Here is a 27,767-nt window from a genome sequence, read left to right on the forward strand (position 1 = left end):
ATCTGTCACTGTCAAGTAATCCATTACAGTACATCTAAAGTCAGTATGCATCATATTGGGTAAGTTAGGAGTTCGGAAAAATCATGTACAGTTTGTGGAAACATTATGTTGAAGTTTGGAAACAATATTTAAAGAAACAGCATGAGTATCTGAGTGGTGGAGGAATGCTTTTAGTCTTACCCTGTGCTACGGGAACAGGATTATTTTGATGCTATCTTGGTTATCTGACTCCAAAATAAGATTTTAACATTTATTTTGTGCTAACAGTTATACAGAAGGAGACCGCAAATGAGGGCCTGCGGCCTCTTTTGGCCAGTAGTCTGCCTCTATACAGATCGCTGTCTACCTTGGTAGATGTGGAAGTGCCTCTGGCTTGTGCAGCCTGGCATCAGAATGTGTCTCCACATACATCACGAGAGAAGGCTTCTTAGTTTTGAGAGTTGGCGGAGACGGGACGTGTTTTCCACAGACAGAGACGGGACGTGTATTCAAATAGACGCCCTTTTTGGCCGTTGACATTTTAAACGGCGGGGTTTTTGTTTGTTTGGTGCCTCCCTCCTGTTTGGACTGAGTCCTGGTCCTCTTTGATGCTGCCAGGTGTAATCACAGCTGTCACGGTTCTCCGATGAATGGGAGGGAGGGTGGGAAAGAAAGATTTGTTGGATAGCTCTCTCTTTCTCTACTCACCCTCTCTCTCTCTCTCTCTCTCTCTCTCTCTCTACACAATTGACTTCTGGTAGGTGTGTTTTTAGGGGAATATTTATTGAGCAGACTTGTATGGGAATGTTTCAGTTTTCCACAAAGTAATATATTTTCAGTTTTGTCCGCTTATGATGAGAGCAAAGTGGCATTTGAACGTTCGAATCAAGATCTTCACCCTCCGAAATATCTGCATTTTCCCCACGCAGGTCCGCTCGTCTGTTCTTTAAATACTTTCACCAGGAGGAGCTGGCCAGGCTCCTGGACAGACTGGGGAGAGCCGCGCTGGTCCTTCAGAAGAGTGAGTGTCCCCTCACACGTCCCGCACAGGGGGTCCCATTGCAGACCGCGCAAGGGTTCGAATACGCACAGCCTGTACCTGTAACTGTTTCACACAAACTCTGGCCAAGAAAGTTAGGTTGAGAGGTGATGGCTGTACAGCTTTCAGGGTAGTTGACTTAAAGCAGCTCAGAGCACTGAAAGTAATGGGACCTCTAACCCTGAGGCCAGACTCTTCTGTTCAGGTTCCGTTCTTCCTCCACTACGGCATGGAAGCATGAATCTCACAAACTGACAGCGTAAATGGACAGATACTGATTTTTTTTTACTCTTGGGCAGGACCGGCCTGAAAATTCCAGTAAATCTGCAGAAAATTTGACATTGAATAGGACTTCCACTACAGTTGGTTTCACAAGCTTTAGGCCTGGAACTTGCCGGAACATGCTCACGTTCTGTTTTTATGGTAAAGCTGTTGCCAGTGTGTTTTGCTTTCAATGATCTGTTGACTTGGTAGGTACGTCCACCTGAGGTGGTTTGATAGGAACAAAAACTGAGGCTAACCCTGATCCTGCACAGTCACAGGGTCTGCTGGTTTTCATTGTCACCATCACATTAGTGGCAAATATAGACCCAAGAATCCTGGAAAGCGGAAACCATTGTGCAATCAGCTGATTATTTGCTGATTGAGAAGGAAAACCAGCACATCCTGTGGCTTCCCAGGCACTGGTCATCACTGTGCTAATTCGCAGGCACCTGTTCACAAACAGGTGCTGCATACAGACCCTCTGACCTCTATATTACATGTATGAGTCAGTGCAAAGTGTGGCCATGCAGTTTCAGCCCGTACAGATCACATGCAGATCTGTGTGATGGATGGTGCACAGTTGACTCTCCTTAAACGGGAGCGTTTGCTCTCTGCAGACCGGCGGGCGGTGAGGTGCCGGAGGAGGTACCTGGCGCTGCTGGGGGAGGTGCGGAGACAGAGGCAGGCACAGCGGGAGAGGGAGGAGCAAGAGGAGGAGGCAGCCAGGAGGCAGCAGCTCCTGGAGGAGGAAGAGGAGATGAAGAAGCGTCAGGACGCGGGGCGAGAGAACAAGAGTGAGGAGCTCCCCGTGTGCCGCCCATGCTAGCACTGCCCTTCCGTATCCGTGACATGCATATTAAGTAGCATCCTATCAGTCACATGCATATTAACTAGCGTCATGTCAGTCACATGTGTATTTACTAGCATCCTGTAAGTGACACACATTAACTACAGTCATATCAGTGACATGCATATTGACTGGTGTCCTGTCAGTCACATGCATATAAACTAGTAATATCAGTAACATGCATATTAACTAGCGTCTTGTCAGTCACACACATTTTAACTAGGGTCATGTCAGTCACATTCATATTAACTAGCATTTTGTAAGTCACACACACATTAACTGGAGTCATATCGGTCACATGCATACTAACTGGCACCCTCTCAGTCACATGCATACTAACTGGCATCCTATCAGTTGCATCCTACACCACTGCCAGATTAGAGAGGTTACAGGTCCATTGTTTGAATGTTTTCTTTGTGTGTGTCTGTGTCTGTGTCTGTGTCTGTGTCTGTGTCTGTGTCTGTGTCTGTGTCTGTGTGTGTGTGTGTGTGTGTATGCGCATGCACTCGTGCTCCAGGACCAGTTTCCCCACCTGTCCCCCTACCGAGGATGAAGAAGCCCCAGCCCAGACCTCGTGCCATCCTGCCAGGGAGTCCGAAGGCCCCCCGTCTCGCCCCTGTCCCCCGGCCGCGTAGCAAGCAGTTTCAGGTGTGGTGCCCAAAATCACCTAACCCGTCCCAGACAGCCTTGTGTCTCCTCTCTTCTCTGCGAAGGGCTGGAATCCAGTAGTGGATTGGGTCACAACTTAGTATTTATTTATTTATTTATTTAGAAATTTGGTTTAGCATTAAAAAAAAAAACCTTGAGATGAAATTGAAAGTCCTGTCAGGTTTATGTAAGGCACTGAAATCAGGCAACAAGTAAAAATAAATATGACACATCATTAAAAACAAGTATTGGGGTACTTTGAGTCTTCTGTATAAAGTATAAACTGTCGTCATTCTTACTGTAATCATGATTTAAATGAAAATGACATCAATGAAGATGATATCTTATTATGAGCTGTGTGTGGAGGCCTGGCCTCGATAGTTTATTTCCCCCTGATCTTCTCCTGGCAGGCCATGCCTTTTGACAATGACCTGGATGTGGACAGTGACCTGGCCCACCTGGTGGGACAGCAGGGGGGGGAGGAGCGGGCCAAGGAGAGGCACACCAAGCGGAGGAAGACCGTCCGCTGGTTCAAGGAGACCCAGGCCAGGAAGGTGGTGAGGAACGGGGCGTTCCCCTGCTGGTTCCACGGCATGATCACACGCAGGTCAGGGTCTCTGCCACCGCCCCTCACATACTGCCGTCCTCACTGTCAGCGCCATCAACATCACTATCGCCATCTTCATTATGACCACCATAACCAGCTCCATCTTCATCAGCTTCACTGTCGCCATCTTCATTATGACCACCATAACCAACTCCATCTTCATCAGCTTCACTGTCGCCATCTTCATTATGACCACCATAACCAGCTCCATCTTCATCAACATCACTATCGCCATCTTCATTATGACCACCATAACCAGCTCCATCTTCATCAGCTTCACTGTTACCATCATCATCTTCATCAGCACTTTCTCCATCGTCACAATCACTGTCATCATCTTCACCATTACCATCAACATCACCATTATCATCTTCACTGTTACCATCATCATCAGCACCACCACCACCATCATCTTAATCACCATCATAATCTTCACTTTTACTGTCAACATAAGTGCCATCATCATCATCATCATCATAATCTCTGACGTAGTCTTTGCCATTTCCGTCATCACCATCATCATCATAACCACTGTCATCATCTTTGGCATAACCACCATCATCATCATTTGTCCATATCACATATATGTCTCCATCACTGTCCATCATCAGCAACATGATGATAATTATCATCATCACTAACATCTCTATCATTATTCTCACCATCAACCTCACAACAATCATCATCACCACCTTCACGATTACTGTCATCATCATAATCCTAACAGTCATCAACTTCTTAAATCATATCCTTCACAAGTTTTGTTTTGTAAATTCTGTCCATTGTCAAGTTGATGAATAAATAGTTTATGAATGAATGTATGATGGACACCAGATTTATGAACCAATGTATGTTTATGAAGAATACTGTGTGTAGAATAAAGGATAATAATAGACATAGTTTTCAGTAACACAAACAAAGGTAATCTGCAAATATCCTGTGTGAGTCCTCTTCTCTGATCTGAGCGGGCATAGGAAATGAGTTTTCTCTTGTCTCCTGTGAGTAATGACTCCATACCCCCCCCCCCCCCCCACCCACTTCCCCCCAAAAACAAATCCCCCTGGGTAGTAAAAATAGAACAACAGAATAATCCAGTATCTTCACGTATCGTCAGGAGCTGATTAATTCTTGTGCCATGTTGGTAACATTGTTGGGGGGGGCTTTGAAGTGAATGTAAGCTGTGTCTATTGCTTTGGGGGGGTGTCCGTGTCCATGGAGTTCAGTCTTGTCAGGTTTCACTGAGATAATGAGACCTGCCCCCCCCACCCCCTGCCGACGCTGACTCTTAATTGTGTGTTCTCTCCAGGCAAGCAGAGGATCTCCTGACAGACAAGTCCGTCGGCTGCTTCCTGATCCGTGTGGGACAAAGCCGGGAGGGCTACACGCTATCGTACAGGTACGCCAGCTAGCCGGGGGGCTACACGCTAACATACAGGTACGCCAGCTAGCCGGCAGCGCTACACGCTAACATACATGTACGCCAGCTAGCCGGCAGGGCTACACGCTAACATACATGTACGCCAGCTAGCCGGGAGGGCTACACGCTATCGTACAGGTACGCCAGCTAGCCGGGAGGGCTACACACTATCGTACAGGTACGCCAGCTAGCCGGCAGGGCTACATGCTAACATACATGTACGCCAGCTAGCTGGGAGGGCTACACACTAAAATACAGGTATGCCAGCTAGCCGTGAGCGCTACACGCTAACGTACACGTATGCCGGCTAGCTGGGAGAGCTACACGCTAACGTACAGGTACGCCAGCTAGCCGGGAGGGCTACATGCTAACGTACAGGTCCGCCAGCTAGCCGGCGGGCGCTACACGCTAACGTACACGTATGCCGGCTAGCTGGGAGAGCTACACGCTAACGTACAGGTATGCCAGCTAGCCGGGAGGGCTACACGCTATCGTACAGGTATGCTGGCCTACTGAGCATGTGCAGAAGCTGGGTGACGGCTTCCGCGGTGGCGTCGTAGGTGTGGCGCAGTCCGATTGGACGGTGCCGCTATTGCTACTGTTCAGCTCCTGCCGCTCGGTGAACCATCTCCAAGTCTGCGACTGGCCAGAGTCGTGCTTTTCTTGGGCTGCGATCCGGACATGACTTCAGTACCCAGCTGCAAGCCCCGGCAGTATTCTACTGTTAACTTAATGTTTACATTTAAGTTTACGTTTGAAGTCATCACAGAGGCAATGGGGCACGTACGTTTTGACCATTTAAATCTGAATTTTAGCAGCATAGCGTTTTCTGGTTTGTGTTATATAGCTGTATGTGTAAGTATGAATTAATTCTGTTTATTATTACAAATTAATTAATATAATTAGTTAGTGACATGTATTAGACTGTGTGTTTTAATTTCCTTTATGTGTTTTAGTCGTATTCATAGCCTCAACTTCCTTGGGGCGTTTATTTAAAAGGACAGCAGACAGTCGGCTCTCTTCTTGTATTTTCTTACTTTATTCAGTTGTGGGGGGAAGCAGTGAGAGTCACAGGGTTTTCTTTTATCTGTGAATCTTTTGCCTCCAGTGGTTCATGTACAGACCTGAAAAGGGCTCCTTTGCCAACGGTAACTGACAGTGATTGGCATAAAAATATTTGAATGAAGTAACTTCATCAACAACTTCATGTCCTGACAGGTTTTTTTTAAAACATACTTAGATTAGTCACAAGTCAATTAATCTAACTGGGACAGTACTCAGCCCTTGTTATTTTGACCAGCATATTCTGAATGCATAGGAAACATGGGAGGTTGGGTGTAAATATGATGGGGTAGTGCAGAAATATTGTGACCCAAAGTGTGAAGGTTAGCCGAGAGTTATGGGTAATCCCCTGTACAGGGGCAAAGACCGCTGCAGACACTACATGATCGAGATGCAGACCAACGGGAAGTACGTGATCCTGGGGGAGGACAGAGCCCACTCCTCGCTGCCGGACCTGGTGGCGCACCACGCCCGCGTGGGAATCAAGCCCTTCATGGAGGTCCTCACTGTGCCCTGCGGACAGGTAAATTCAACACACCTGGGGCACCCCTGGGACCCACCTGGCAAGGGCCTGTCCCTTTATTCAGAGCGGTGGTCCACAACCCGCTCCGGCCTTATTTGGACCGTTCCAGCCTTGTTGCCTCGCCCTGAGGTCACGGGATCGCTCGGGTGGGTGAAGGGCGCCCCTTTATAGCCGGGTTCCTCTTGAGATTTCTTCCCATTCGGGAGTTTTTTCTCGCCTGTTTGAGGAATTTTCCTCCCCAGTGGGAGTTTTTCACCTCATGTATATGCGGTTTGCATCTCTTTTTGCTTTTTCTGCTACTCTATAAGGCATCTTTGTGATTGTTTGTAAAAAGTGCTATACAAGTAAAATTGATTTGATTTTGACAGGCTAGGCCCTGTATTTGGAGCAGTGGTCCACATGGACTGGTCCCTAGATATACAGGGTCCCTCACAGGCAATTTGTGTTTTTGCCGTTCCAGATGTGCGACCAGGAGCCGGACTACGAAGAGCTGAAGAACCTCATGCTGTCCCCCTCATTCGCCGACAGAGGCCACGCCCCTGGGGGGGAGGAGCCTGAGCCCAGGCCGGACCGGGCGTACCTGGACCTTCAGAGGCTCTTCATCCGGCCGGGTCAGAACCCGGGCCCGGAGGACCAGAGGCCCGCGGTCCAGAGGAGGGTCCCGGACCGCCGGTTCTGGGCGGAGAGCGGGGAGAGGCGGGACGACCCGCAGGGTGCGGAGCACGAGGACGAAGCCGAGGCCGGCTCCAAGAGCAGACCCGTGCCCCGTCTGTACCCCTCGATTCGCCTGGCCATGAGAGAGATTCAGCAGGTGAGTCGGAGACCTCAGAAATGCACCTTTTTCTGAAACGAGGACCTCAGAAATGCACCTTTTTCTGAAACGAGGACCTCAGAAATGTACCTTTTTCTGAAACGAACGAGCTCACGAGGCCCTCGCTGTTCTTTTCTGAAAAGTTTGTCAGAAATGTGTCCTTTCTGGGGGTGTCTCGTGACACAGCCTGTAGACCACTGACCATGTGCTCATTACGAGTCGCAATGTCTGCAGTTCGAATCTGACCGCGTGACCTTTGGTACATGCCTCTCCCTCTCTCTTGCTCTCCATTCTTACTCTCTACACTGTTCTGTCCAATAAAGCTGAAAAAGCCCTAAAAATATATATATATCGTAAAAAAACAAAACAAAGAGTCCTTTCCCATGGATGTTTTGAACGTTTACTGTCATCCCTTCACATTTTAATTGTGGGAGTGAAAGATAAATTACTGAACCCTGAGGGTGCTCAAGACTTGCCTGCTAAGGTTTGGAGTAAAGCCTGTCGTCACTTGTAAGCCAAACAGTTGCTCTGTTGCCCGTTCAAGAATAATTTGCCTGCTGTCTCATGCAAAAGTACCGAAGCTTTTTAGGCTGAACCCGCTCGTGGCTACTTTTCTTACTATGATTGCGAAATTGCCACTAGTGTTTGCATTTCATCAACAATCCTTTGGCGTATTTATGCATTTGTTTGTTTATGTATTGGGTGCAGGTTAGTACTACTGTGACTCTTATCCCCTCGATTGCTTGATTGATTTAAGGACGTTCCCATGAGTTCAAAACGTGAACAGTCTCTTGAGGAAGTGCACGGTTCCTGACCCCTGTGTAGCGTGTTCATTTCAGGCAAGAGTCACAAGCCCTGCCTGCTTTCGAGTGCAAACGGGAAACGGTCAAGTGTTCACTGGGTTCGCTCATCAGAAATAAGCGCGTTTGTGCGAGGCGATTGTAACAGAATGTGGCTGCCACTCAGTCCTGATTGATTCTCCTCTGTCTCTCTCAGCACTTCGCAGCCAATCACGATCAGTAGCCTTTCGAGTCCTGGTGCCTGGAAAACTGCACTGGTGAGAGACACTAACACTCCATCATCCGTCTCTGTCACAACTGCAAATCACAGACATGCGTTATATTGCATACACACACACACATACATAGTATATACTGTATTTCAATCTTATATATATAATTTTAATAACTTCATAATTTTACATTGTTACTGCATATTTTGATGTTATTGTTCCCCCTCTCTCTCTGAACTTCACACAGCCTAGCTAACTTATTACATTCTCATATTCCTAAGAGGAAGAGTGATTTTTGTGGGTGCCTAGATGTTCAAATTCAAATTGGGAATTGAAATTACTTCGTTTGGTAAATGGCATCACACACATTCACAGTTCTACACTCAGTGGAAACTGAAATTCCATGCGCTCTGTACTGTTTTCTGCATATAGTGCCTGCTTCTTAAATGGAATGTTTAAAAAAAATAAAAATAAAAAAAAATTAAAAAAAAACCATGATATACAGTAAATGCCACAAATGACATGGTCCCACAAATTCATAGTTGAGGTTGGATGTGTTGTTCATGTCAATCATGGTCTGTTCTTTTCTCTTTTTTTCAGATTGGCAACCCGGCAACTGCCTCATCCATTTTCTGCGATGCTGCTACTTTTTGTATCACAGAAATAAAGACTTTTCCCATGTCAGTGAAATATGAGGAGAAACTTGTTTTTAAAATAAAAATTGTATTGGGCTGATATTTTAATTTAAGGGTGTTCTGTGTTACAGTGCGTACTTTGTGTTTTTGTGAATATTTAATTGTAAATTATAAATGTTGACGTTTTATATATGATGGCTCCAAATAAAACTTTTTTGTTTGTTTTATATGGGCTTCATGGAATTATTTATAAAATTAACCTGAGTTGCTGTACATTGCTGAGGGAATGTTTTCAATTTTCAGTCTTGCTACATTCTGGATCCAGTCAGCCCATTTAACAACTTCTGTTGTAGTCAGGCTGTAATAAATATGGGGTTTAATAAATGTGGAATTGCATGTGTATGCAGAAAATATCGTGTTACAGAAAAAATTAGAATAAAAATCAAAGAGACTGACTGAGGTTGTTCTTCAGCTTAGTGTCCAGTTTGGGTTTCTTGAACTTGACTTAGAAACATTCAGTCAGTTCAAACTCAAATGAATGAGACTAAGGTGGAATTCACTGATTTAAAAACAAACAAAAAAATGTATTAGAGGGTTAACAGAGAAATTAAAAAGGATTTTCAGGTTGAGTGGTGTCAGGGAGGTATTGGTGGAAATTAGTTAAAGGTATATTGTCCGTGGATATCAGAAAGCTAGAAGCTTTTTCAGCAAAGGGACTTGACAGTGAATGGAATGGATTGTTAGGGGATATAGTAGAGGCCGAGACACTTCTGGGGTGGCGATGCAATTCTGGATACTCTCGAGTAGGGGTATCCAATGTTATCTATAATGGGCTGGTGTGGGTGCAGGTGTTTGTTTTAGCCTAGCACTATGACCCCTGATTCAGTGAATTAACTAAGCATGGTCTTCCGTCAAGACCTCGATACGTTGAATTGGGAGCTGTTCTGCTGGGCTTGCATAAAACCTGCGCCTACAGCGGTCCTTTTCGGATAAGATCGTACACCCCTGGTCTCAACTGACGGCACATGAAAAATCTTGTTCCTGTGTTCTTGTGTATGAACATTTTTGTTGATTTTTCTTCATTTTTATTACTAAGACAAAGCATATGCAAATCAAATCATGTCTCTTCTACTTGGTAAAATATAGAGATTCTGATTTCAAGGTCTTGAAAAAAGCTTTTACGTGTAGTGAATGTAAAAAGTTGAGGAAGGTTGACAAAGAAATTAAAGAAAAAAAAATCTCACCCGTTCCTAACGGTTGTCTTTGTGAACAATTGCTTACATCTCTTCACTTTCACTTTGAGAGTTTGGTTTTGTTCGACCTGTCAGTCAAGGCTGAGGCTTTTGGTGCCAGTGCTAAAGTAATTAGCTGGCAGGCTTTGTCGGGAAGAACAGGGTGTTGCTTAACTGCTGCCTATATAAACTGAGACGAGACTCCAGCTTTATCATCGAACCATGGATCTCAAGATTGCTGCATTTCTCCTCGTCCTGTTTGCCACCGTCACCATCTCTGAAGGTAAGGCTGGATGCACCTCTCCACTGACGAGGTGTAGCACGTTCATGTCAAATGCTCAGGGGTCAAGGGTCAGTAGGGTAGGTTTGAGTGTAGAGAACTTTGGGCTCAGTGGTTGTTTGTTATAATCCAAAGTTCCAGGACCATGCTGCTGTGTACTTATAGAATAATATACACTTTAATTTAACAGCAAGTGTGTTTGTATGTGTGTGGGAAACATGCAGTTTATCATGTTTTTGGATGTTCCTCCAGCAAATAATGTTTCATTGGTTTTTCTTGTGATTTTTAACAAAATCTGGCAAGTTTTCAAAAGATAACTTCAAGACTAAGATTGTCACACCCAGTTTTTTTGAACAAGTACATGTTGAACAACAGAGCGTAGCCCAACCCAGCAGTTTCCAAACTGCACCCCACTGCACCACAAGAAAAACCAGTCTTAGCAGACCACCGTTATGCTACTATGGTACCAAAACAGCATGAAGGTCTAATAACCAAAGACACACTTAAATTAACCTCATGAGACATCACAAGATTCTAACATAGTTTATAACGTTTAAATTTACATCTCAAGACATGAGGGTTACAGAGAACCAACAGTGCATTAAAATATCAAGAGCATTAAAATGTATTCACAATATTCTAATATATTTTATTTGAATTTATTTTAAAATGCTGAAGGCTAAAAATTCAATGTCTAAATAAGTTGAATAGTCTTCCAATAGTCCACTAGGGGGCAGACCACAGTTAGGAAACTTCCGCCCTAATTGACTTGTCTGTTTCAGGTGGTAAATACGGGTGTTGTTTGAAGACTTCAAAAGGAATTACTCGAAGCATGTGGAAAATGGACAAATATGACATTCAGCAGAAAGGTGGTTCCTGTGAAACAGACGCTGTGATGTGAGTAGACAGCCGGTCCAAAAACAAAAAATATTTCTCTGATTAAAAAAAAACACAAGAGCACATTTATGACTATCAAATGTAACACAAAACTTACAGAAGTTTACCTAACAGGTTAAATAAAATATGATCTGCAGTTGTGCATGCATTTTCCTATTCATGTAATTATACAAAGTATACTGATAAATATTGGTAGACACAATATGAAATGTGACTGAAATCATTTTTACAGCTTCAATAATCAATTGAATACAGCCGCTTTCGTCGGACGCATGCACGTTGCCAAGGTTATGCGCTTGGACCTAAGTTAACTTCCAATCTGTGTTTGTTTATTATTGGGTTTGTGTATAATATCTCATAAAAAACATGTTTTCAACGTACAAAATGCCAAGTTACTCACACATACAAGACATACACCATCTATAACTCATTCAGACTGTCAAAATCTACACCTGCCATTAAAAGTATTGATATCAAAATGACGCCACGTTACGGTACTACAAACAATATAGGCTATCTTGCCTCACCGAAATTAAATAAGATGTATTCCAAAGCAATGCTACCCAATATTTCCTCAATTCTTTCAAGTCACAATGTTTTTCCTGCAATGCATGCTATACAAATAAATAACCTACAGTAATTGCATTGCATGGCTACACGCTGCCCACTACTAGGCCCAATTTGTGTCTCTAATCATCGTTTTAAAGCAATATCATAGAAAGAGTGCACTTTTTTACACAGGAATGTGCATGTAACCCAGAACAGTTGTGGATTATTATGAGGTATGATGCTCAGCAAGGTGAAATACTATGTTTCTGTCACTTGTTTTTGAGTTTGGCCAAGTAACGGTTCTTTTCTTCGACTGGTAACCTCAATAATACTGAGCCATAATAAAAAAAAAAACATAATACTGGCTAGACATAGATTTAACTAATAACTAGCTAGCTAACGTAATTTACTGTTATTTATTTTGCTTGTTATGAGAAATAGTCTAGAGGGACTGTTATTGATTGTTTGCGGAAGTGTGCCGGAAGTTAAGTTAGGGCCACAACAACGCACATGCGCAGTAACGTTTGTTTTCGTTGTTACCGTTGAAAGCGTCTATACTGTGGCTGCAAAAAAGATTGCAAAAATAGGATGTAGGCATAGATACTGGATGAAACAAGGCATATTACATTAACCCTTTGAAGAGTAGGTTTTTTGGAATGTTTTTCCTCAATTCTAAGTCACTGTTCTGGTGATTATAGATTATAGAACTTCGCTGCTTTCAGTTTGCAGTAGTGAGTGTTACATCAGCATTAGAATGTTCAGTTAAGAGAACTCTAATCGCATACTGAGAGCTCACACCTTAAAGGGTTAGTGCTCATTTATTGGTCTGTAACTCCATCCACTTTTTTTACAGCGTGCATGTAAAAGGGAGGAAGTACTGTCTCTCTTCAGAACTCCTGCCAGTCATTGAGAAATTGATTTCTTCAAGAAAACAAGGACTCATCCACTGAGATCAATAAATATATCCCACTGTGCAGAGCCTCCTCGATACTTTTTTGCTTGTTAACTCATAGACACCAGTGATAAGATGTAGACATACATCATTTATGTATTCTATGTAACGTTATGTAGGCTGTTAAAGCTTGCAGAAGTCCTGTGCATGAACATCCTTACTGATAACTGAGAAGCATTTCTTTGAATGTTTGATGTCTGATAACACTGTGGAAGCAGACCTTCTGAAAACTGCTTAATCGCCATGTATATACATTGAAGATGAGATACAGAGACGGCCAACATTTGTATGTCCTCATTGATTGAACTCATCATTGATTACCTTGCATTTTGTGGATTTGGAGATTGCCATGATGTTGATGATGCCACAGGTTGCCATCTTTAGAGGCTGAAAGACGCTGCTGATTGCCATTCTTAAGAAAAGCAACAAAACTGGCACTATGAGAAGTGGAACCCTGATAACTAGTAGAGCATATGCAGATCATTGTGCCAGACCATGCACACACTGTAAATAAAGTTCCTTTGTCATTTCTGGAGATATAACTTGTGTTGATGGCTCTTTCTTTCTTTGTAATAATAAAATTTAGCTGCAAATTAAAGGCACCCATCTCTGGCATTACCACCATAATGACAATTATTGCAAAGATGCTAAATTCAATTAAAGATCACTGAGGTATGAACAGTTAGACAGTACAGAAGACAAAAGACAGTTATTTTACTGAGGTCTGTGCGGCATATTAGATGGCATATTAGAAATGATCCTAGAATCTAATTTCTGCTTTAAAAAAAATAAGAAAGATATTTTTTAGCAAAAAAAAAAAAAGGGGGGGGGTGGGATTGGGACACTTTAATAGTGTTTATTCATCATTTTACACACACACACACACACACACACGAGTGCAGTGGTCTCAGTTTGTGAGTGTCATAGGAAAAAGTCAGATCCAAAAATAAAATGTATTCTTTACGAATAATACACGTACAACATCTGAAGGCATAATGTCGCTGCTCTGAAGTTGCATAAATTATATTTTCTTGTCCCCCTGCATGCAAACAGGGACAGTCAAAGTCATACACTAAAAAACTGAAATAATATGAATTGTCCGAACCGTAGCGGAGAAAGTGAACCAGCCCTTCATCAAACCAGAGCGGCACTACGCCCCCTAATGTTTGGGGAAATTTTTTGTGGAAAAGGTCGAAGGTAATCAAAATGGCAGCGACCGCTAGGGTCGTCGTGCAGGTAAGGTGCACCAATACAGAACTTTACATTTCAAGTTATATACACAACTTTAAGTCAGCCGAACCAGCAACTATTACTGTAATGCACGGTATTCAATACTATAGTCAACTTTTACGCAGCTGTATTTAATGGTAACTAGCTTCCCAGGGAGTTACAGTGCTAATTTCATAGCTATTTAGGTAGCGCCTACAAGCAAGATAGCCCTGTTTTCGATTTAACGTTAGTTATCAAGTGGTATATTGATTGCCTGTATGATCCAAAATATATGTGGCTATTTATCACTTTGCTTAATTACATTGCACTAGCTTTCCACTGAACTTTAGCAATGAAGTAGTGCTCATTGCGAAATTATCTTGTTTGAAAGTGTAGCTCGCAAATGCTAATGCAACCGCTACATGGTCAGGAACTTCGTGTTGACTTGGCTAACGTTAGCTTGTTTGTGCAAACTTGTATCTGGCACTGGTAGCCTCCTATTAGGTATAACTTATCATTAAATGGCATGCTTAAAGTCATGGGAGTTGAAACGGACAGTGATTGCATAAATTAGCTATGTTCGTTACCGTATAGTTGGAAATAGGAAGTTAATTGTGTATATTACATACAAAATAGCCTCGCTTACCAGCTAGCTGTGAGCTTGAGTGAGACTCTGTTGACACAGGACTGGTATGTGAGGTTAATAATCACTGGTCAGTTAGAGTTAGAATTTATAATAATTTAGTGCAAATACTGGCTTTGACCAGTATTTGTGGAGTGGTTCATCGTACACCAGCTGTTCACCATATTTATCTGCTACGAAACTATCTTCCCGGGAAATGTATTCGCAACACTATAAGCAGCCATCACATGGTATAAATGTATGTCATTACTTTGAGCAGTGTTTCAATTGTTAAATTATGGATAAACTGTATTATTTTCTGTTATGTGGTAGATATGTTGCTAAATTCTTGGAAATGGCAAAAGCACTTGGTTTTGCCATGTGTCGAAATAAATTGATTTTTTTTTTCCTCCTCGAAGGCTGTGCGACCACATTCTCCTCTGATAAAGTTCCCCAACCGTCTGGGTGTTCCAAGGCCTAACGGTGAGTTTTTTTTTTTTGCTGTATGTATCATCAACACTGATAATTACTGTGGGTTTGTACACCTGAGAAATTAATCCATAGGTGTTTGGAGAATAATAAAAAAAAGCTGTCTTCTCCGGTGAAGGTCTGCCAACTGAAACAGTACTTTTTTCATTGTGAAATTTGTAATAAATGCCGAGCTTTGTTTTTTAAATTATTTACCACAAACTGTACAGTATTATTCATTTTTCCTTGTTGTGTTTAAGCTCACATCTTGTGAGCAAGCGATCCAGGTTTTATCTGCAGTTTGGCATTTGGAAAATGTTAGAGGTGAACTCTCTGTCTGTTTTAGTTCAGGAAGCGCTGATGATGGCTGCCGCTGCACAGTCGAGCGGCACCCACAGTTTACGGCCGCCTGCGGCGCCAATGGCGGCTCCCCCCAGGCCGCTGAGCACGGCCCCCCCGAGCCGCGTCGCCGGTCCCCCGGACACCGCCGCCTCCGTAGCCAGTCTTCCTCCCCGGTACCGGCGGAAGCCGCTTGCCGCTGAAGAGATGGACTACATCCAGGTGAGCTCGGACAGAGCACAAGTGTCCTTTTGAAGCCTCTTGACCTGCCCTTGGAAGATGAAAAATCTATTTTTGATGTGACAGGTCTGCTTTTTGAGACTTCACGTACAGTGCAGTTCGTCTGAATGTACGTCATTATCATCAGGGCTAGAACCATCATAACTGCTTCTGGTATTGTGTGAAATGTATAGTGTCGGGGGCGGGGGGGCAAAACACTGGGGCGGCATAGCTCAGGAGGTAAGAGCAGTTGACTGGCAGTCGGAGGGTTGCCGGTTCGATCCCCCGCCCTGGGAGTGTTGAAGTGTCCCTGAGCAAAACACTTAACCCCTAATTGCTCCCAATGAGCTGATTGGTACCTTGCATGGCAGCCTTTCACCATTGCTGTGTGAGTGTGCTTGTGAATGCGTGAATGAGAGGCATCAATTGTAAAGCGCTTTGGATAAAAGTGCTATATAAATGCAGTCCATTTACCATTCTTTTTTTTTTTTTTTTTCTGTCTTACAGCGTGGGGGACCAGAGTGACCGTGCGTGTGGACCAAATATTTGCAACGTCCGTGGGAATCATTTTCTGTGACTCTGCCGGGTTCTGTTTCTCGTCACTGAACGGTGTGCCTGCCGCAGGCGTCCCCTTGCGAGTTCCTCAGTGTCGTATCCAGTGAGCACTATTGTTAAAATGGGACTGATAAGAAGTCCACAGCTCATTAATCACACAGCGCAAAATTAGGGTTCGGGCCGTTCCATCATCCTGCCGCGCGCACTTCGGACGCCCCGCTGAATACTGCTGAGAAACAACGGCACTTCTTAAAATCGGGGGTGGTGGTGGGGGTGGGCTGCAGCTCGTCTTTAAAAAAGGTTATAGAGCTGCCGTTGTTTTTTGGATTTCGGGATTGTAAAGCTGCTTATGACTTGATGGCTACATTTTTTCATGTTGTATGAAAATTGCGTTGTGTCTTGCAGTGTAAGAAATGTCTTGCATGAAGCCATCTATGCAAGCGCTCTTGTGTTTGCTCAAGCGTACCGTCACATCTGAGTGATAAAAGCCAACACCAGGATCGGTAGGATGCCACGGCTGATCATATTGATGGCTAAATTCTTGTTGGCTGTCAGGAAATTAAATGATGCAATCAGGACCTAAGAGGAGCTATGCCCATATTTGGAAAGATCAAATGAGTGTGTATTGGATATTCTAGATGTTCATTATTAAAATATTCCATGCGTTAAGTTTTTGACATCTTATCAGTGGAGATCTCAGGGAACTGTACTGAGTCTGCAGTAAATGTGACATCTGCATTTTCTAACACTTAATGCAAATACTGACAAATTGCCAGGGACTGAAAGAGAGGACTGGTATGTGTCGTCCTTGCCTATGATAGCGACACGTCTAACCCCGTGGGCCAGGAGAATAATCTAGAAGCCTCTGTAAATGACTGTTTTGCACAAGGTTATAGGCTGCCTCTGTTGATACGATTCCAATGGGCAGCTCCTGCGTGTTTGAAAGAGAAAATCCAAGCCAGTAAGTTGGAAACAAAAAAGTCCACATAATAAATTTTGTCTTACACTTGCAGCCAGGAGACAATAAATACTGACAAATTCTCCAGAATCAAACAAGTCCGTTTAAATTAAAAATGCAAATAGGCTACTACATACAGTAATATACATTGGCAACATAATTCATGATTTAATTCATGTCACGTCAGGCTCATAGAGATAAACAGTTTAGCATTCCTTTAATTAGGTACTGTGTCTAGTAAATTTAGAAATACTTTCAATCACTATAGAAATATACAGTCATTAAAGAATCTAAGGAAGATTGCGAAGGATATCAAGATTTTCTTGTTCATCAAATTTTGGATTTTTCCACAGACAGGTCTTTTTTGCGGACTGATTGTAAACCACAGCCCACTGTCGACATGATGAGAAGGTAATTCAAGACACTGTACTGTGAAATTATCCATAAGAGAAAACCACAGGCAATGAAGATATCTATTTTTCTCCCCTGAAACATTCCTACTTTAAACAAACATTCCCGCAAGCATTAACATTCTCTGGTTGACACTTCCTTTAAAAAATAAAGTACCAATTATGCTTTAGACAAATATTAAACTATTGAATCACACTGAATTTCCTGAAGACACCATTCCCTCAGATAAGTACAAGAATGTTTTTTTTTTCACCATTTGAAAAAACAGTACAGTTGAAGGCTTATCAAAGTTGCTACACTTGAAATGGACAGGCTTAAATGTAGGCAGTCATTTTTTTTTCCATCTCTGCAAATGAGCAGTTTAAAAAGAAAAAAGATTCATAGTGAACTTTGTAAGCCTATGATTATTTCACTTGGTGTGTACTGTCAGTCCCGTTTGCACTTGTAATACCGTTTAGCTCTTAGCTTTGTTCTCAAGCACCTGCAATCAGTCTCCCCTCTACGCTCTGCTGTTGGCGAAGCCACAGTGTCTTTTGTGCATTTCATTGTTCTGCTAGGCTAAGCCCGTACTATGCGGCATGATCAATTCTAGTTGGTCTTTGCAAATGGTTCACAAATTTTTCAAAAACCGTTTTATGTTCAAAGATACTGTGACCGAGAGACATTTTGGCACATTTTGCACTCCAAGTACATAAAAATCAATCTATCAGTCCACATACAGATGTCTTCAGTAATAACCAAAATATAAATATGGTATTTTGTGCGGTTACTTGGTTTGCCCAATCACCTTTTTATGCCATCCCTTCCCCTCCCGATTAGGAATGGCCCAGTTGTTAATCATCCCCAGTGCTCGTTTCTGAACCTCCTGCAGTCAATTTTCAGACGAGCGCTGTGCTCTCCTCTGACCTGTGTGTAGTCCGACGCCGCCATTTCTTAACTGAGCGAGCCGCTGGACGCATAGCTCAACAGGCAGCCTGCGACAGCCTGTGCGACCAGCAGGGGTCGCTAGCGCGCGAAGAGAGACGCTCTCACCCCCTCTCCTGGACAACGCTGGCGCTAACAGTGTGTCACCCCATGGGGCTGCGCTGGGGTACGTCCACATTCTAGAACAGTGAGCTAAACCAGGCGAGCCGCCCATCCGCCCCAAAATTCTCAGTCGCCTTTTAACAATTTGCGTGCATTGCTGAGAGAGAATTAATTATTCGCACAGGAATTCTATCTCCTCTGAGTGTGTGCACTGCTAAGCACAACATGGTGTTTCTGTTAATGTAACATGGCAGGTACAGTGTAGTTATAAGGTGGTTGCTTTAATTGCTTGCACTTTAAACAGTGTATCATTTTTTTTTCTGATTTCCAATAATGTAGTCATTTTTCCTTTGACAGGTTATTTTAACCACAAATAAGAAATATCTTGCAGTAGTGCGAAGCAGCGGCAGTGCAGTTTTTTCTGTGATGCTGTTAGACTCATGTTTTTGTAAATGCTTTGGTGAAATGTGGAAAAACAGGAAATAATATTTTGGGGAGGCCCTGGCCTTGGACTGGCGACTGGACTTCATACATTTATTTTTTATTTTTTTCAGTTTTACAAGCTTCAGTTCCAAAGGGGAAGTCTGAGCCTGCATAATTTCACCCTATAAAACAGAACTTCTGATTGTGAGTGACAAGCATGTCCAACCCGTCATAAACATTGTAGGCTCACTTTTTTTCGAACTCGTCACAGACTGCTTCAGCAGAAGAAATCTGGTGTATTATGGTCTGTGTAATGCAGGGAGCACATGAGTATGAATATTAATCTATGCTATTTTAACACTCTGAGGCCAAACTTTCCAGGCCAGAGCAGTGAGAAATCACACCAGATGATTTCACCAACTAGTACGCTTAGTCTGGTTGATTGTCTCAATGAGCACAACACCGGCTGTTGTATTTGAGATAAGCAGATTTTAACTGCAGGCTTATCACTTGTACAATCCCCCAAGACTAAACACGACCTGAAGACATTTAAAAGCTGCTTTTTTTTTGGAATGTATTAGACTATGAAAACAGTGATGAGTTTCCACAGAATACGTTCGAATGTTGGCTTATGGAAGGGTCGCTCTCTGTGCTCAAACGTTCTCTCGAACCCACGCCCCTGCAGATGGATCGTGCACGTGTGTGACTGAAACTGAAGAATGTAAGGGTTCATGTGACTGCTGGGGTGGGTGGGGGAGAGACTGAGGTCCAGTGAAATACAGGAGATAGAGGAGGAGGAGGAGGAGGAAGAGGGTGCCCGTGGCAGGAGGCTGCCTGTGTGATCGCCGCTGGCTGTCGGTCCTGCTCCGACGGAGGCTTCAGTCCTCCTCCTGCGCGTCCAGGAAGTCAGCGATGGTGTCCACCACGTAGTCTGGCACAAAGTCCTTTTTCTCCAGGGCGTCGCTGTCCTTGTAGCCCTCGGCTTCGTCCATCCCGGAGACCCCCGTCAGGGTGAGCATGGTGTCCAGCCCGCAGTTGGCCCCGAAGAGGATGTCCGTCTCCAGGCGGTCCCCGATCATGAGGGCCAGGGCGGGGTCCACGCCGAACTGGCTGGCGATGCACTCGAACATGAAGCGGCTGGGCTTGCCGATGACTGTGGCCTTGCGGTCGGTGGCCGTCTCCAGGGCTGCCGTCAGGCTGCCGGAACCTGCGGGTGAACGGCAAACACGCGCACACAGCTGGTCAACGGGGGGCGCGGACCCTAAAGGCCTGCGCTGCTCCCGCGTCTGTCAGGTTAGGGGCGGCGCCGTTGAGGAACGGGACACCTTCTTTTTTTTTTGTTTTAAAGCGTTTCCAGCGTGCCCCTGTACGCTTTATGCGACATGCATCCCCGAAGAATGTCAAGTATTCAGGCCTGAATCACACTGCTTGCCTTTCAAAACATCCATCCATGGCACACGATGGACAAACTGCTGAATCTTGCATTTCATTTAGAAGAAAAACAATAACAGCAATCCTGGGCCCTTGTTCGTATAGTCTGATCTAGGATCAGCTCCCCCCTGTCCATATCCCCACCTTTAGCAGAATACAGCTAGTTAACCCTTTGAAGAGTAGGTTTTTGGTCAGTGTTCTAGAACTCTGTTTCTTTCAGTTACCAGTAGGGATTGTTTTAGAATGTTCAGTTAAGAACGTTCTAATCACGTATTTGTGAGATTTTTACACCTTGAAGTGTTAAAGGTTTTTACAGCTAACTATTAATAAACCATTTGTGATTATGATTTGCATATATCTCATTCTCTACATGAAGTGTCAAATGACCAGAGGTTCAACAGATAATGAATTACTTCACGCTGAAATGCAAACAGTGTAGAGTGACAGACGTTGTAACTCACAAACCTTTATCATAGGATGGTGGGTGGGCTGTGCGCCCAGGCTTGAAGTTTCCTTTTAATATATCAATAAGTTCAGCTCCATCATGCAAGCAGGCAACGCACGACACTTGACTGATTCCGTGGCGAATCGAATAACCTACCTGGTGTGACTCTTCCACCTCTGAGCGGATGCCAGGGGTCGGGGTCTGTGGCCAGAAAGAGACAGTCCGCATTCCGCAAGTAGCAGCAAGCCTTAGCCAGTTTCAAGAAATTAAATTTCTCGTCGTAGCCGACCAGAACCGCCCTGACCTCCGAATCTAATGGACAGTCGTATATGCTCTCTTCGGATACACCAGCCTCTTCCTCCACGAAAGGCACACCAGCGTCCTGGAGCTCTTTGTACACTCCATTACCCCCGATGACAAAGACCTTGCCTTGTACCTTAGCCACGTCTCGCAGGTAAACTGCAGAGCAGTACGCCGAACTAAAAATCTCTTCCTGCACGACATCACTGAAGCCCAATCTGGAAAACTTCTGCACGTAGTTTTCTCTAGGCCTGGTGCAATTGTTGGTAACGAAAAACACCCCTTTGCCTTGTTGTTTCAACAAACTCACTACCTCTGGCGCGCCGGGTACCGCCGTTTCGCCGTTCCAAATCACCCCATCGCAGTCAAAAAGCACGAAGCGTTTGGCGTCAAGCAGATCTCTGATTTGAGACCCACTGATCTTCTGACAACCTTTGCTGCTCGCGGCGCCTGCCATTCTGACAGTGTGCGTTGGTTATGTAGCAAGCTAGCTAGCTTGTTAGCAGTATATGCCGAACAAAATGACGTCACTGAGTTATAGAATGTTTAAGGGCGGGTTCCAGTTAAGCTCCGATACCTTTACCTTCCTTGGTTACCAGACATCCATGTGGAAATGATTAGAAACAGAGAAAACGTCCTCACTCGAGGTAGTAGCGAAATACATACACCTCCCATCTCCCACAGAACTGTGACACAAGACCGATATTTTTCATGTGAACGCCTCCTCCGCGTCCCTGCGCTCATTCATTGGTATATGCGCCGCCCTGTCACGGCGCTGCGCTCCGTTCGTCCAATGACGCTACGCGCAAGACAGAAGCTCCCGTGCTCACATTCTGAAACTGCGACTGTTCTGTTCGCAACGCTTCTGTGGATTGTCATTATACCGATTTTCCCCATGTGCTATGGTTACACCCATGGTCAGTAATGGACAAGCGATTTGAAAGTGGCCACACCGGCTACATTTTTATGGTGGTACAGAACTTCAGCCATGATCATGCATATTCTATTTTAACAATGATAGCTGAATATCATTGTTTTCTACGAATTCATGTGCTACAGATCCAGTCTTATCTAATCTACAATGACCGCCCTTTCTACACGTTTATCCCTTGCTAAATGTTGTGACATCATTTTCATCAAAATCTCGCCTACCCGGAGCCCAAAACCCTTCATTGCCTTCACCTCTACATATCTCTCACATCTCTGTGACCAGCAAAGCAGACCAGAATATCACCACTCCCAGGTGCCACTAGATGTCGATAGCATATTTTACCAAGTTTGTGCGGAAGCGCTACAGGTCTGGGAGAAAATGTCCTCCGCCTTTTCGAGTTATGATAGCACATTTACTGAAAACACTACAAGAGAAATGGAATTCTTATAAATACAGATTTGTACCGTGGATAGCCTTAAACCTGCGAAAAAACGAGAGGTACCCTAACTATTGTTTATTGTGGGTAGCCAATCTTAAAAAAAATATATCCGTGCCAGGCTATGACATTGGTCAAGACAGTCACACAAGTTAAGACAAGGGAATTAAACTTCTCATCATACAAGCTGCATAGGCATGTGTCGTTTATTTAGCATGCAATGTCTCTTGATGTAGCATTTGCGTTGGTGCGTACTTGGCTAAGTTCGCTAGCTGCGAAGTAGCTAGTAGGCAAGCTTGCTGTGTCGTCAGAACGAATACTTTAGCTGTAGCAAATAGCTACAGAATAAGTTTATAATTTGGTCGTTGTGACGTTTTTCAAAAGCAGTATTAGCAAGCTTCCAAGCTATGTGGTTTTATTGTGCAGTGAAAAACATCTATGCAACAGTTGCTACTACTATACATTTGTCAAAATGAAGAAACATAATCCACGGTTAAAATGTATTAAAAGACACTGGCTAACTGAAGGTCTAATCATCTATTTGTTCGCTTTGTTTACAGAACTCTACGAAGAGTGAAAGAGCGCTGCCAGGACAAGTTGGTACCAGACGAATACATAGCCGTCACCTTGCAGAGCCTCTTCAGACATCTGTTCAAAAATGACATCGAAAGACAACGTGATTTGTTGCCCTTGCTCACAGAGTCATCCCGATCTGCGTACCAAAACGCGCAGAACAGTACAGTGTCACTCACTAGGTTGGACAGACATTTGGACCCCTGTGAAGTTATGCTCGGCTCACTTGGATTTTGCATTAATAGACGGCGAAGCACACTCAGGTCCGCAGGTACCGGAGTATTCGTTACCATGGGAATGGTACCGAAAGGAACGCCTGTAGCCATGTATCCAGGTACAAGCAGAGCTCATTTACTCTAGTGCAGGGTCATGGAGTATCTACGAATGGCTATTAACAACTCTACAAAAATATTGTCAGATATATCTCTTTTTAAAGATTTGTTTTAAACCGCCACTATTTAAGAAAGTTTCCTTTAATTTCTGTCCTGTAACTGTACTGTGAAAACGCTGGCTAAAGACTTGGCGTAGCCTGCGTAAATTCCCTGCTTTTCGGAATTTGTTTTTATGAGGAACAATACGTTTTGGCTCCTAATCTAGAGCAGCAGAGTCTCCCAAAATGGCTTGACAGGCAGTTTTATTTGCCTGTGTCTACACACGCAATTTGTGCGGAATTTGACAATAGAGTCTTTCGCCATGTAGCCTAATTGGTGAGCTCCTTGAAAAATGGGTAATGATTATTTTGTATTGGTTCAGTTTACAGGTCATTGATTTCACAAAATATGTAAGTTACACTATAAGTAATAATGTGGTTATTAATAAGTTAATCCGGTAAATGAGTCATCCATAACCTTTGTTTTATAACCTCGCGGGAAACTAATGATACATGCTGTGTCATTAAAATTTAATTGCATTACATGACTACGTTTAGCAAATGCTCTTATCCAGAGCGACTTACCATGCAGGAAAACATGAGTTCACTGGATTTATATGAGTAATGATGTGTACATAGCAATTATGTACCTAACAAGCCCTAAGGGAAAAAAAATAACTAAAACCACAAAAATGTCATAGCCAGAACATTTTTTGTTCTTCATTTTTAAAAACTGGCCTTCATTAATAAACACAATGCACTGTGGGATTGCTGTCAGATCTCTGACAGTAAAATGTGCCTATTTGAAGAGACAGTTCTCATGTTCCTGGTGTACTGGGAGGTAGGCTAGTCTTGCCAGTCTCAGAAAGCCAAGCAAATGCATTAATTCAAATTAATGACCTTGATGTCAAGAATGGTAAACTACCACTTCAGCACTGGATAGCCAGAAACCCCTAACTGCATTGTGTTCATAAACAAAAGCCTCAGCTCAGTATATATATAGTAAATGAGGTAAGCAATTTTGAAATGGGAACCAAATGGGAGATGTTCTTAATTTACCATTCTCTTCATTTTAAGTGATGTATTTTTTCCATTTAAGTAACGGAAATGACCTTCTGTTGACACAAACTCTCATTATTCCCAGAGCAATGTTGTGTTTGCTGTCTCATTTACAGGTACGCTGTATCAGACTTACGAGCCCATCTTTTTCCAGTCACTCTGCAACCCATTTGTGTTCCGGTGTATAGACGGCGTGCTAATCGACGGTAACGACAAAGGCATCTCCAAAATCGTATACAGGTAGGAACAAGCGTAATGTCAGCAGGAGAACTTAAAGCACAGTTCATGCCCTCTGAAGGATTTGTAGCGAATGAAGGACATGATTATAGGTCATGTTTCAACACTTGAGCTGTCATATTTAAATCAAAGCAGATTTCAAACAGAAGGTTTCATGAACTGAAGAAGGAAACTGTGAAGTGTTTTAGTCAGCGATGACAGAATTTGATCCGGAGGGAAGTTGATTCCTGCAGATTTTACTTACAGAGGCTGGTTGCTGATATTTTCCTGTATATATTTATTAGCACTTTGTGTAAATACAGATCATTCTTGTAAAACCAAAGGAGGAATTGTTATACTGTGTACCTGGAGCCAGAATATGATGTGTTTGTGACCTCAGTGGTTTAGTTTGTGAGGCCTGTGTACCTGCCACGCCTGTCTGTACAGGTGACATGCCTTATACTGCTAACGTATAATAATCATCTTCTCAAATTGCATTTCAAAAAAGACTATATATATATAAAACGTGTAAGTCCATGAATAACAATAATAACAAATAATTTTTATTACCTCCTTCAATCGTGGAGTTACTTTAACTTTGTGGAGTTGCATTATTGTTTGAATATTTTAGCTCAGATCACAACTGTGATGAACTTGGCTGTTTTGAAAGGTTTTTTTGTGCTAAAATGGAAGTGGACAATGGAAGACATTCTTATTTTAACACCACTAACCTCTGTAGGTCACCACATATTTTAGGTCGTGCAGTGGTCGGGACAGGCTGGGTCCTTTCAGACTGAGTGACATCACCTGGTTGACAGCCAATCCGGACAACCCAATGGCAGTGGGTCAGTACGTGAACAACTGTTCAAATGGCAAGTGCCGCCTCGGTCCTCTCCTTCAGTGAAGCAGTGTATTGCAGCTTCAACAGCTGGTCGTCTTTAATACTGTCAGTTCATATACACATACACACACACACTCTCTCTCTCTCTCACACACACACACACATACATTTTGTACTTAAGCCTTGAAAGACAAGGCATTGCAGACAGTGCTGAAAAATGAGTTTTGAAACATATCTGTTGTCACTGAAGGCAAAGATGTTTGAGATGCAAGTACACTTTTGCCAGAAGGCACTAGATATGAATGAACATATGGGAGATTGTATTGACAAAAAGCTGTGGTACCTAACAACTTATTTATTTTAACGCTTAACTTCTCACTGACTTTTTTCTTTTCTTTTTTTACACTTACCTTCTCTTGTTTTGGGGATTTTAGAAAAGGCTGCAAATGTATGTTATCAGGAGTTTGACGTACCGGACAAATTTCCCCTGGAACTTCGCCAGTACCTTCCAAATGTAAATTACAGGCATGACACAAGCAAGTAAGTGGTTTATGAAATGTCACTTTAAACTCACTGTGATTTGTTCATTAATAATCTAGGAACCGCGCAAAGTTCTGCTTGTAAAGTATCCGCTTCTTATGGACCTTATGCTTCCTCTGATTCTGGTTCCCTTCCAGGCCATTGAGATGTGTGGTCCTTGTGGCTCTGAGAGACATAAACTCTGGGGAGGAACTCTTCTCTAACTATTTCACCATTGTACATTAGGTCCCAGACGAATCTCTGCGCATTTTTGTATGTTCTTAAGCAAATTCAATAAAAAATTAAGATATTTAAGCTTGTCTGATATATTGCTGGTCTGATATGGGATTGTTTTCCATCGTGTCTTATTTTGAAAGCTCTAGGTTCATGTAAATGGGGGTAGTTATTTGAAGACTTTTTTTAACACTGCCAGTTCCAGGTCTGGCCCCTTGAATGGAAAGCCTTGTTGGTAATGGATACTCATATTGTTTCATATTAAACTAGGCAGACAGTATGTTGTAGTACATAATTATTATTTTTCATTACTTATAACACACATTATGTGTGTACAACTGTGTAATACCTATGTAATACATGCTTGTGAAATACTGTAAAATGTTGTGGTTTCAATTTGGGGTCAGGTTTGGCAAGCAAAAATCTGATGTTTATGAAACCACATAAATGGAAAACTTGTGGTCTACGTTGTATATACTGAATCAACGTTCACTTTATCACAAAATGGTACTTAATCATACTGTTACTACTACATAGTAGCATACACATAGAACAAATTTAGTATTTACAGACATGTTAAACACAAAGACTTCAGCTTTTTAAATTACTGTAGAATGGTAAAAATGTTACTTAACGTGCATCCATCCATCCATTATCTGTACCCGCTTATCCTGAGCAGGGTCGCGTGGTGTGCTGGAGCCTATCCCAGTGAGCATTGGGCAAGAGGCAGGAATACACCCTGGACAGGCTGTCAATCTATCACAGGCCGCCAATCTATCACACACACACTCTATGGGCAATTTAGAGTCACCAGTTAGCCTACCTGCATGTCTTTGAACTGTGGGAGGAAACCAGTACCCGGAGGAAACCCACACGGACACGGGGAGAACATGCAAACTCCACACACAAAGGCCCCAAGCCGAGATTCGAACCCACAACCTTCTTGCTGTGAGGTAAAAATGCTGCACTGTTACTTAACATCTGGTATGAAATTTGGTTTCTCTGGTTTACGAAGATGAGAGTGTAATGTGGCACACCTCTGTATTTGCAAAACTGAAGGAGTGGTTCTGAGTGCTTGCTGAAATATCCTCGCGTGAACCTTGTGGTAGCCGTGCGCTTAATGCCTGGCAACCTTGCAATTTTCTCTTTCTCATTAGAACTGGGGTCCTGAAAGAATTTAGGAAACATTGGCTAGCAGCATTGCTTTGGAATACAGCATGTTTAATTTGTGTTAGCTAAGGTAGCCAATATTGTTTATTGTAACTTGCCGTAATTTTGATATCAGTACTTTTAATGGTAGGCCTAGATTTTGAAAGTGTTAATGATTTATAGTGGTTTGTATGTGTGAGTAACTTGGCATTTTTGTACGTTGAAAACGTGTTTTTATTCAGATTAATTTAACTCTCTCAAAACGATTCGCGCAAACAT

General features: G+C 43.1%; 4 protein-coding genes and 1 long non-coding RNA gene across 6 annotated transcripts in view; 4 read left to right on the forward strand and 1 right to left on the reverse strand.

The window, feature by feature from the left end:
- LOC118213147 (myosin-IIIb) overlaps window positions 1–9,071 on the forward strand; it is a 43,706-nt gene extending 34,635 nt beyond the window's left edge. Inside the window, exons 22-30 of the mRNA XM_035391871.1 lie at window positions 909–1,000; window positions 1,900–2,076; window positions 2,647–2,777; window positions 3,188–3,384; window positions 4,691–4,780; window positions 6,221–6,386; window positions 6,847–7,197; window positions 8,194–8,254; window positions 8,810–9,071. Of these exons, the coding sequence (XP_035247762.1) occupies window positions 909–1,000; window positions 1,900–2,076; window positions 2,647–2,777; window positions 3,188–3,384; window positions 4,691–4,780; window positions 6,221–6,386; window positions 6,847–7,197; window positions 8,194–8,220 (1,231 nt within the window). The 3' untranslated portion in view covers window positions 8,221–8,254; window positions 8,810–9,071. The remainder of the gene's footprint in view (window positions 1–908; window positions 1,001–1,899; window positions 2,077–2,646; window positions 2,778–3,187; window positions 3,385–4,690; window positions 4,781–6,220; window positions 6,387–6,846; window positions 7,198–8,193; window positions 8,255–8,809) is intronic.
- Window positions 9,072–10,298: 1,227 nt separating this feature from the next.
- On the forward strand, window positions 10,299–13,286 carry LOC118213207. Its single transcript, XR_004762361.1, has 3 exons — window positions 10,299–10,359; window positions 11,139–11,253; window positions 12,656–13,286. It is a non-coding gene; the product is annotated as an uncharacterized LOC118213207 (long non-coding RNA).
- A 610-nt stretch (window positions 13,287–13,896) lies between these two features.
- LOC118212596 (28S ribosomal protein S36, mitochondrial-like) lies at window positions 13,897–16,850 on the forward strand. 2 transcript variants are annotated; one of them, XM_035390634.1, is made up of 4 exons: window positions 13,897–13,990; window positions 15,005–15,068; window positions 15,400–15,614; window positions 16,119–16,850. In XM_035390634.1, the coding sequence occupies exons 1-4, from the start codon at window positions 13,961–13,963 to the stop codon at window positions 16,134–16,136; spliced, it is 327 nt and encodes a 108-aa protein (XP_035246525.1). In that variant the 5' UTR covers window positions 13,897–13,960; the 3' UTR covers window positions 16,137–16,850. The 2 variants fall into 2 exon arrangements, with proteins under 2 accessions (XP_035246525.1, XP_035246524.1); XM_035390633.1 differs by lacking the exon at window positions 13,897–13,990 and adding an exon at window positions 14,664–14,844.
- A 357-nt stretch (window positions 16,851–17,207) lies between these two features.
- Window positions 17,208–22,000, reverse strand: pdxp (pyridoxal (pyridoxine, vitamin B6) phosphatase). Its single transcript, XM_035390632.1, has 2 exons — window positions 21,017–22,000; window positions 17,208–20,191 (listed from the first exon to the last, which is right to left on the reverse strand). The coding sequence occupies exons 1-2, from the start codon at window positions 21,615–21,617 to the stop codon at window positions 19,863–19,865; spliced, it is 930 nt and encodes a 309-aa protein (XP_035246523.1). The 5' UTR covers window positions 21,618–22,000; the 3' UTR covers window positions 17,208–19,862.
- Window positions 22,001–22,399: 399 nt separating this feature from the next.
- setd9 (SET domain containing 9) lies at window positions 22,400–26,420 on the forward strand. The gene is made up of 6 exons (XM_035390630.1): window positions 22,400–22,589; window positions 23,088–23,434; window positions 24,646–24,769; window positions 25,502–25,617; window positions 26,021–26,126; window positions 26,264–26,420. The coding sequence occupies exons 1-6, from the start codon at window positions 22,414–22,416 to the stop codon at window positions 26,349–26,351; spliced, it is 957 nt and encodes a 318-aa protein (XP_035246521.1). The 5' UTR covers window positions 22,400–22,413; the 3' UTR covers window positions 26,352–26,420.
- The last annotated feature ends 1,347 nt before the right edge of the window (window positions 26,421–27,767 follow it).

The sequence above is a fragment of the Anguilla anguilla genome, chromosome 14, assembly GCF_013347855.1.
Source record: "Anguilla anguilla isolate fAngAng1 chromosome 14, fAngAng1.pri, whole genome shotgun sequence".
Taxonomy (NCBI): domain Eukaryota; kingdom Metazoa; phylum Chordata; class Actinopteri; order Anguilliformes; family Anguillidae; genus Anguilla; species Anguilla anguilla.

What these genes read in the sequence shown, in the direction of transcription:
- pdxp (XM_035390632.1), bottom strand. Translation starts at nt 21,617, where the DNA reads ATGGCAGGCGCCGCGAGCAGCAAAGGTTGTCAGAAGATCAGTGGGTCT. An exon ending in AGGTGGAAGAGTCACACCAG is followed by an intron (nt 20,192 to 21,016) that starts GTAGGTTATTCG and finishes GTTCACCCGCAG; the next exon opens with GTTCCGGCAGCCTGACGGCA.
- LOC118212596 (XM_035390633.1), top strand. Translation starts at nt 14,803, where the DNA reads ATGTATTCGCAACACTATAAGCAGCCATCACATGGTATAAAT. An exon ending in AGCCATCACATGGTATAAAT is followed by an intron (nt 14,845 to 15,004) that starts GTATGTCATTAC and finishes TCCTCCTCGAAG; the next exon opens with GCTGTGCGACCACATTCTCC. An exon ending in GGGTGTTCCAAGGCCTAACG is followed by an intron (nt 15,069 to 15,399) that starts GTGAGTTTTTTT and finishes TGTCTGTTTTAG; the next exon opens with TTCAGGAAGCGCTGATGATG.
- setd9 (XM_035390630.1), top strand. Translation starts at nt 22,414, where the DNA reads ATGTCGATAGCATATTTTACCAAGTTTGTGCGGAAGCGCTACAGGTCT. An exon ending in AACCTGCGAAAAAACGAGAG is followed by an intron (nt 22,590 to 23,087) that starts GTACCCTAACTA and finishes CTTTGTTTACAG; the next exon opens with AACTCTACGAAGAGTGAAAG. An exon ending in CGTGAACAACTGTTCAAATG is followed by an intron (nt 25,618 to 26,020) that starts GCAAGTGCCGCC and finishes TGGGGATTTTAG; the next exon opens with AAAAGGCTGCAAATGTATGT.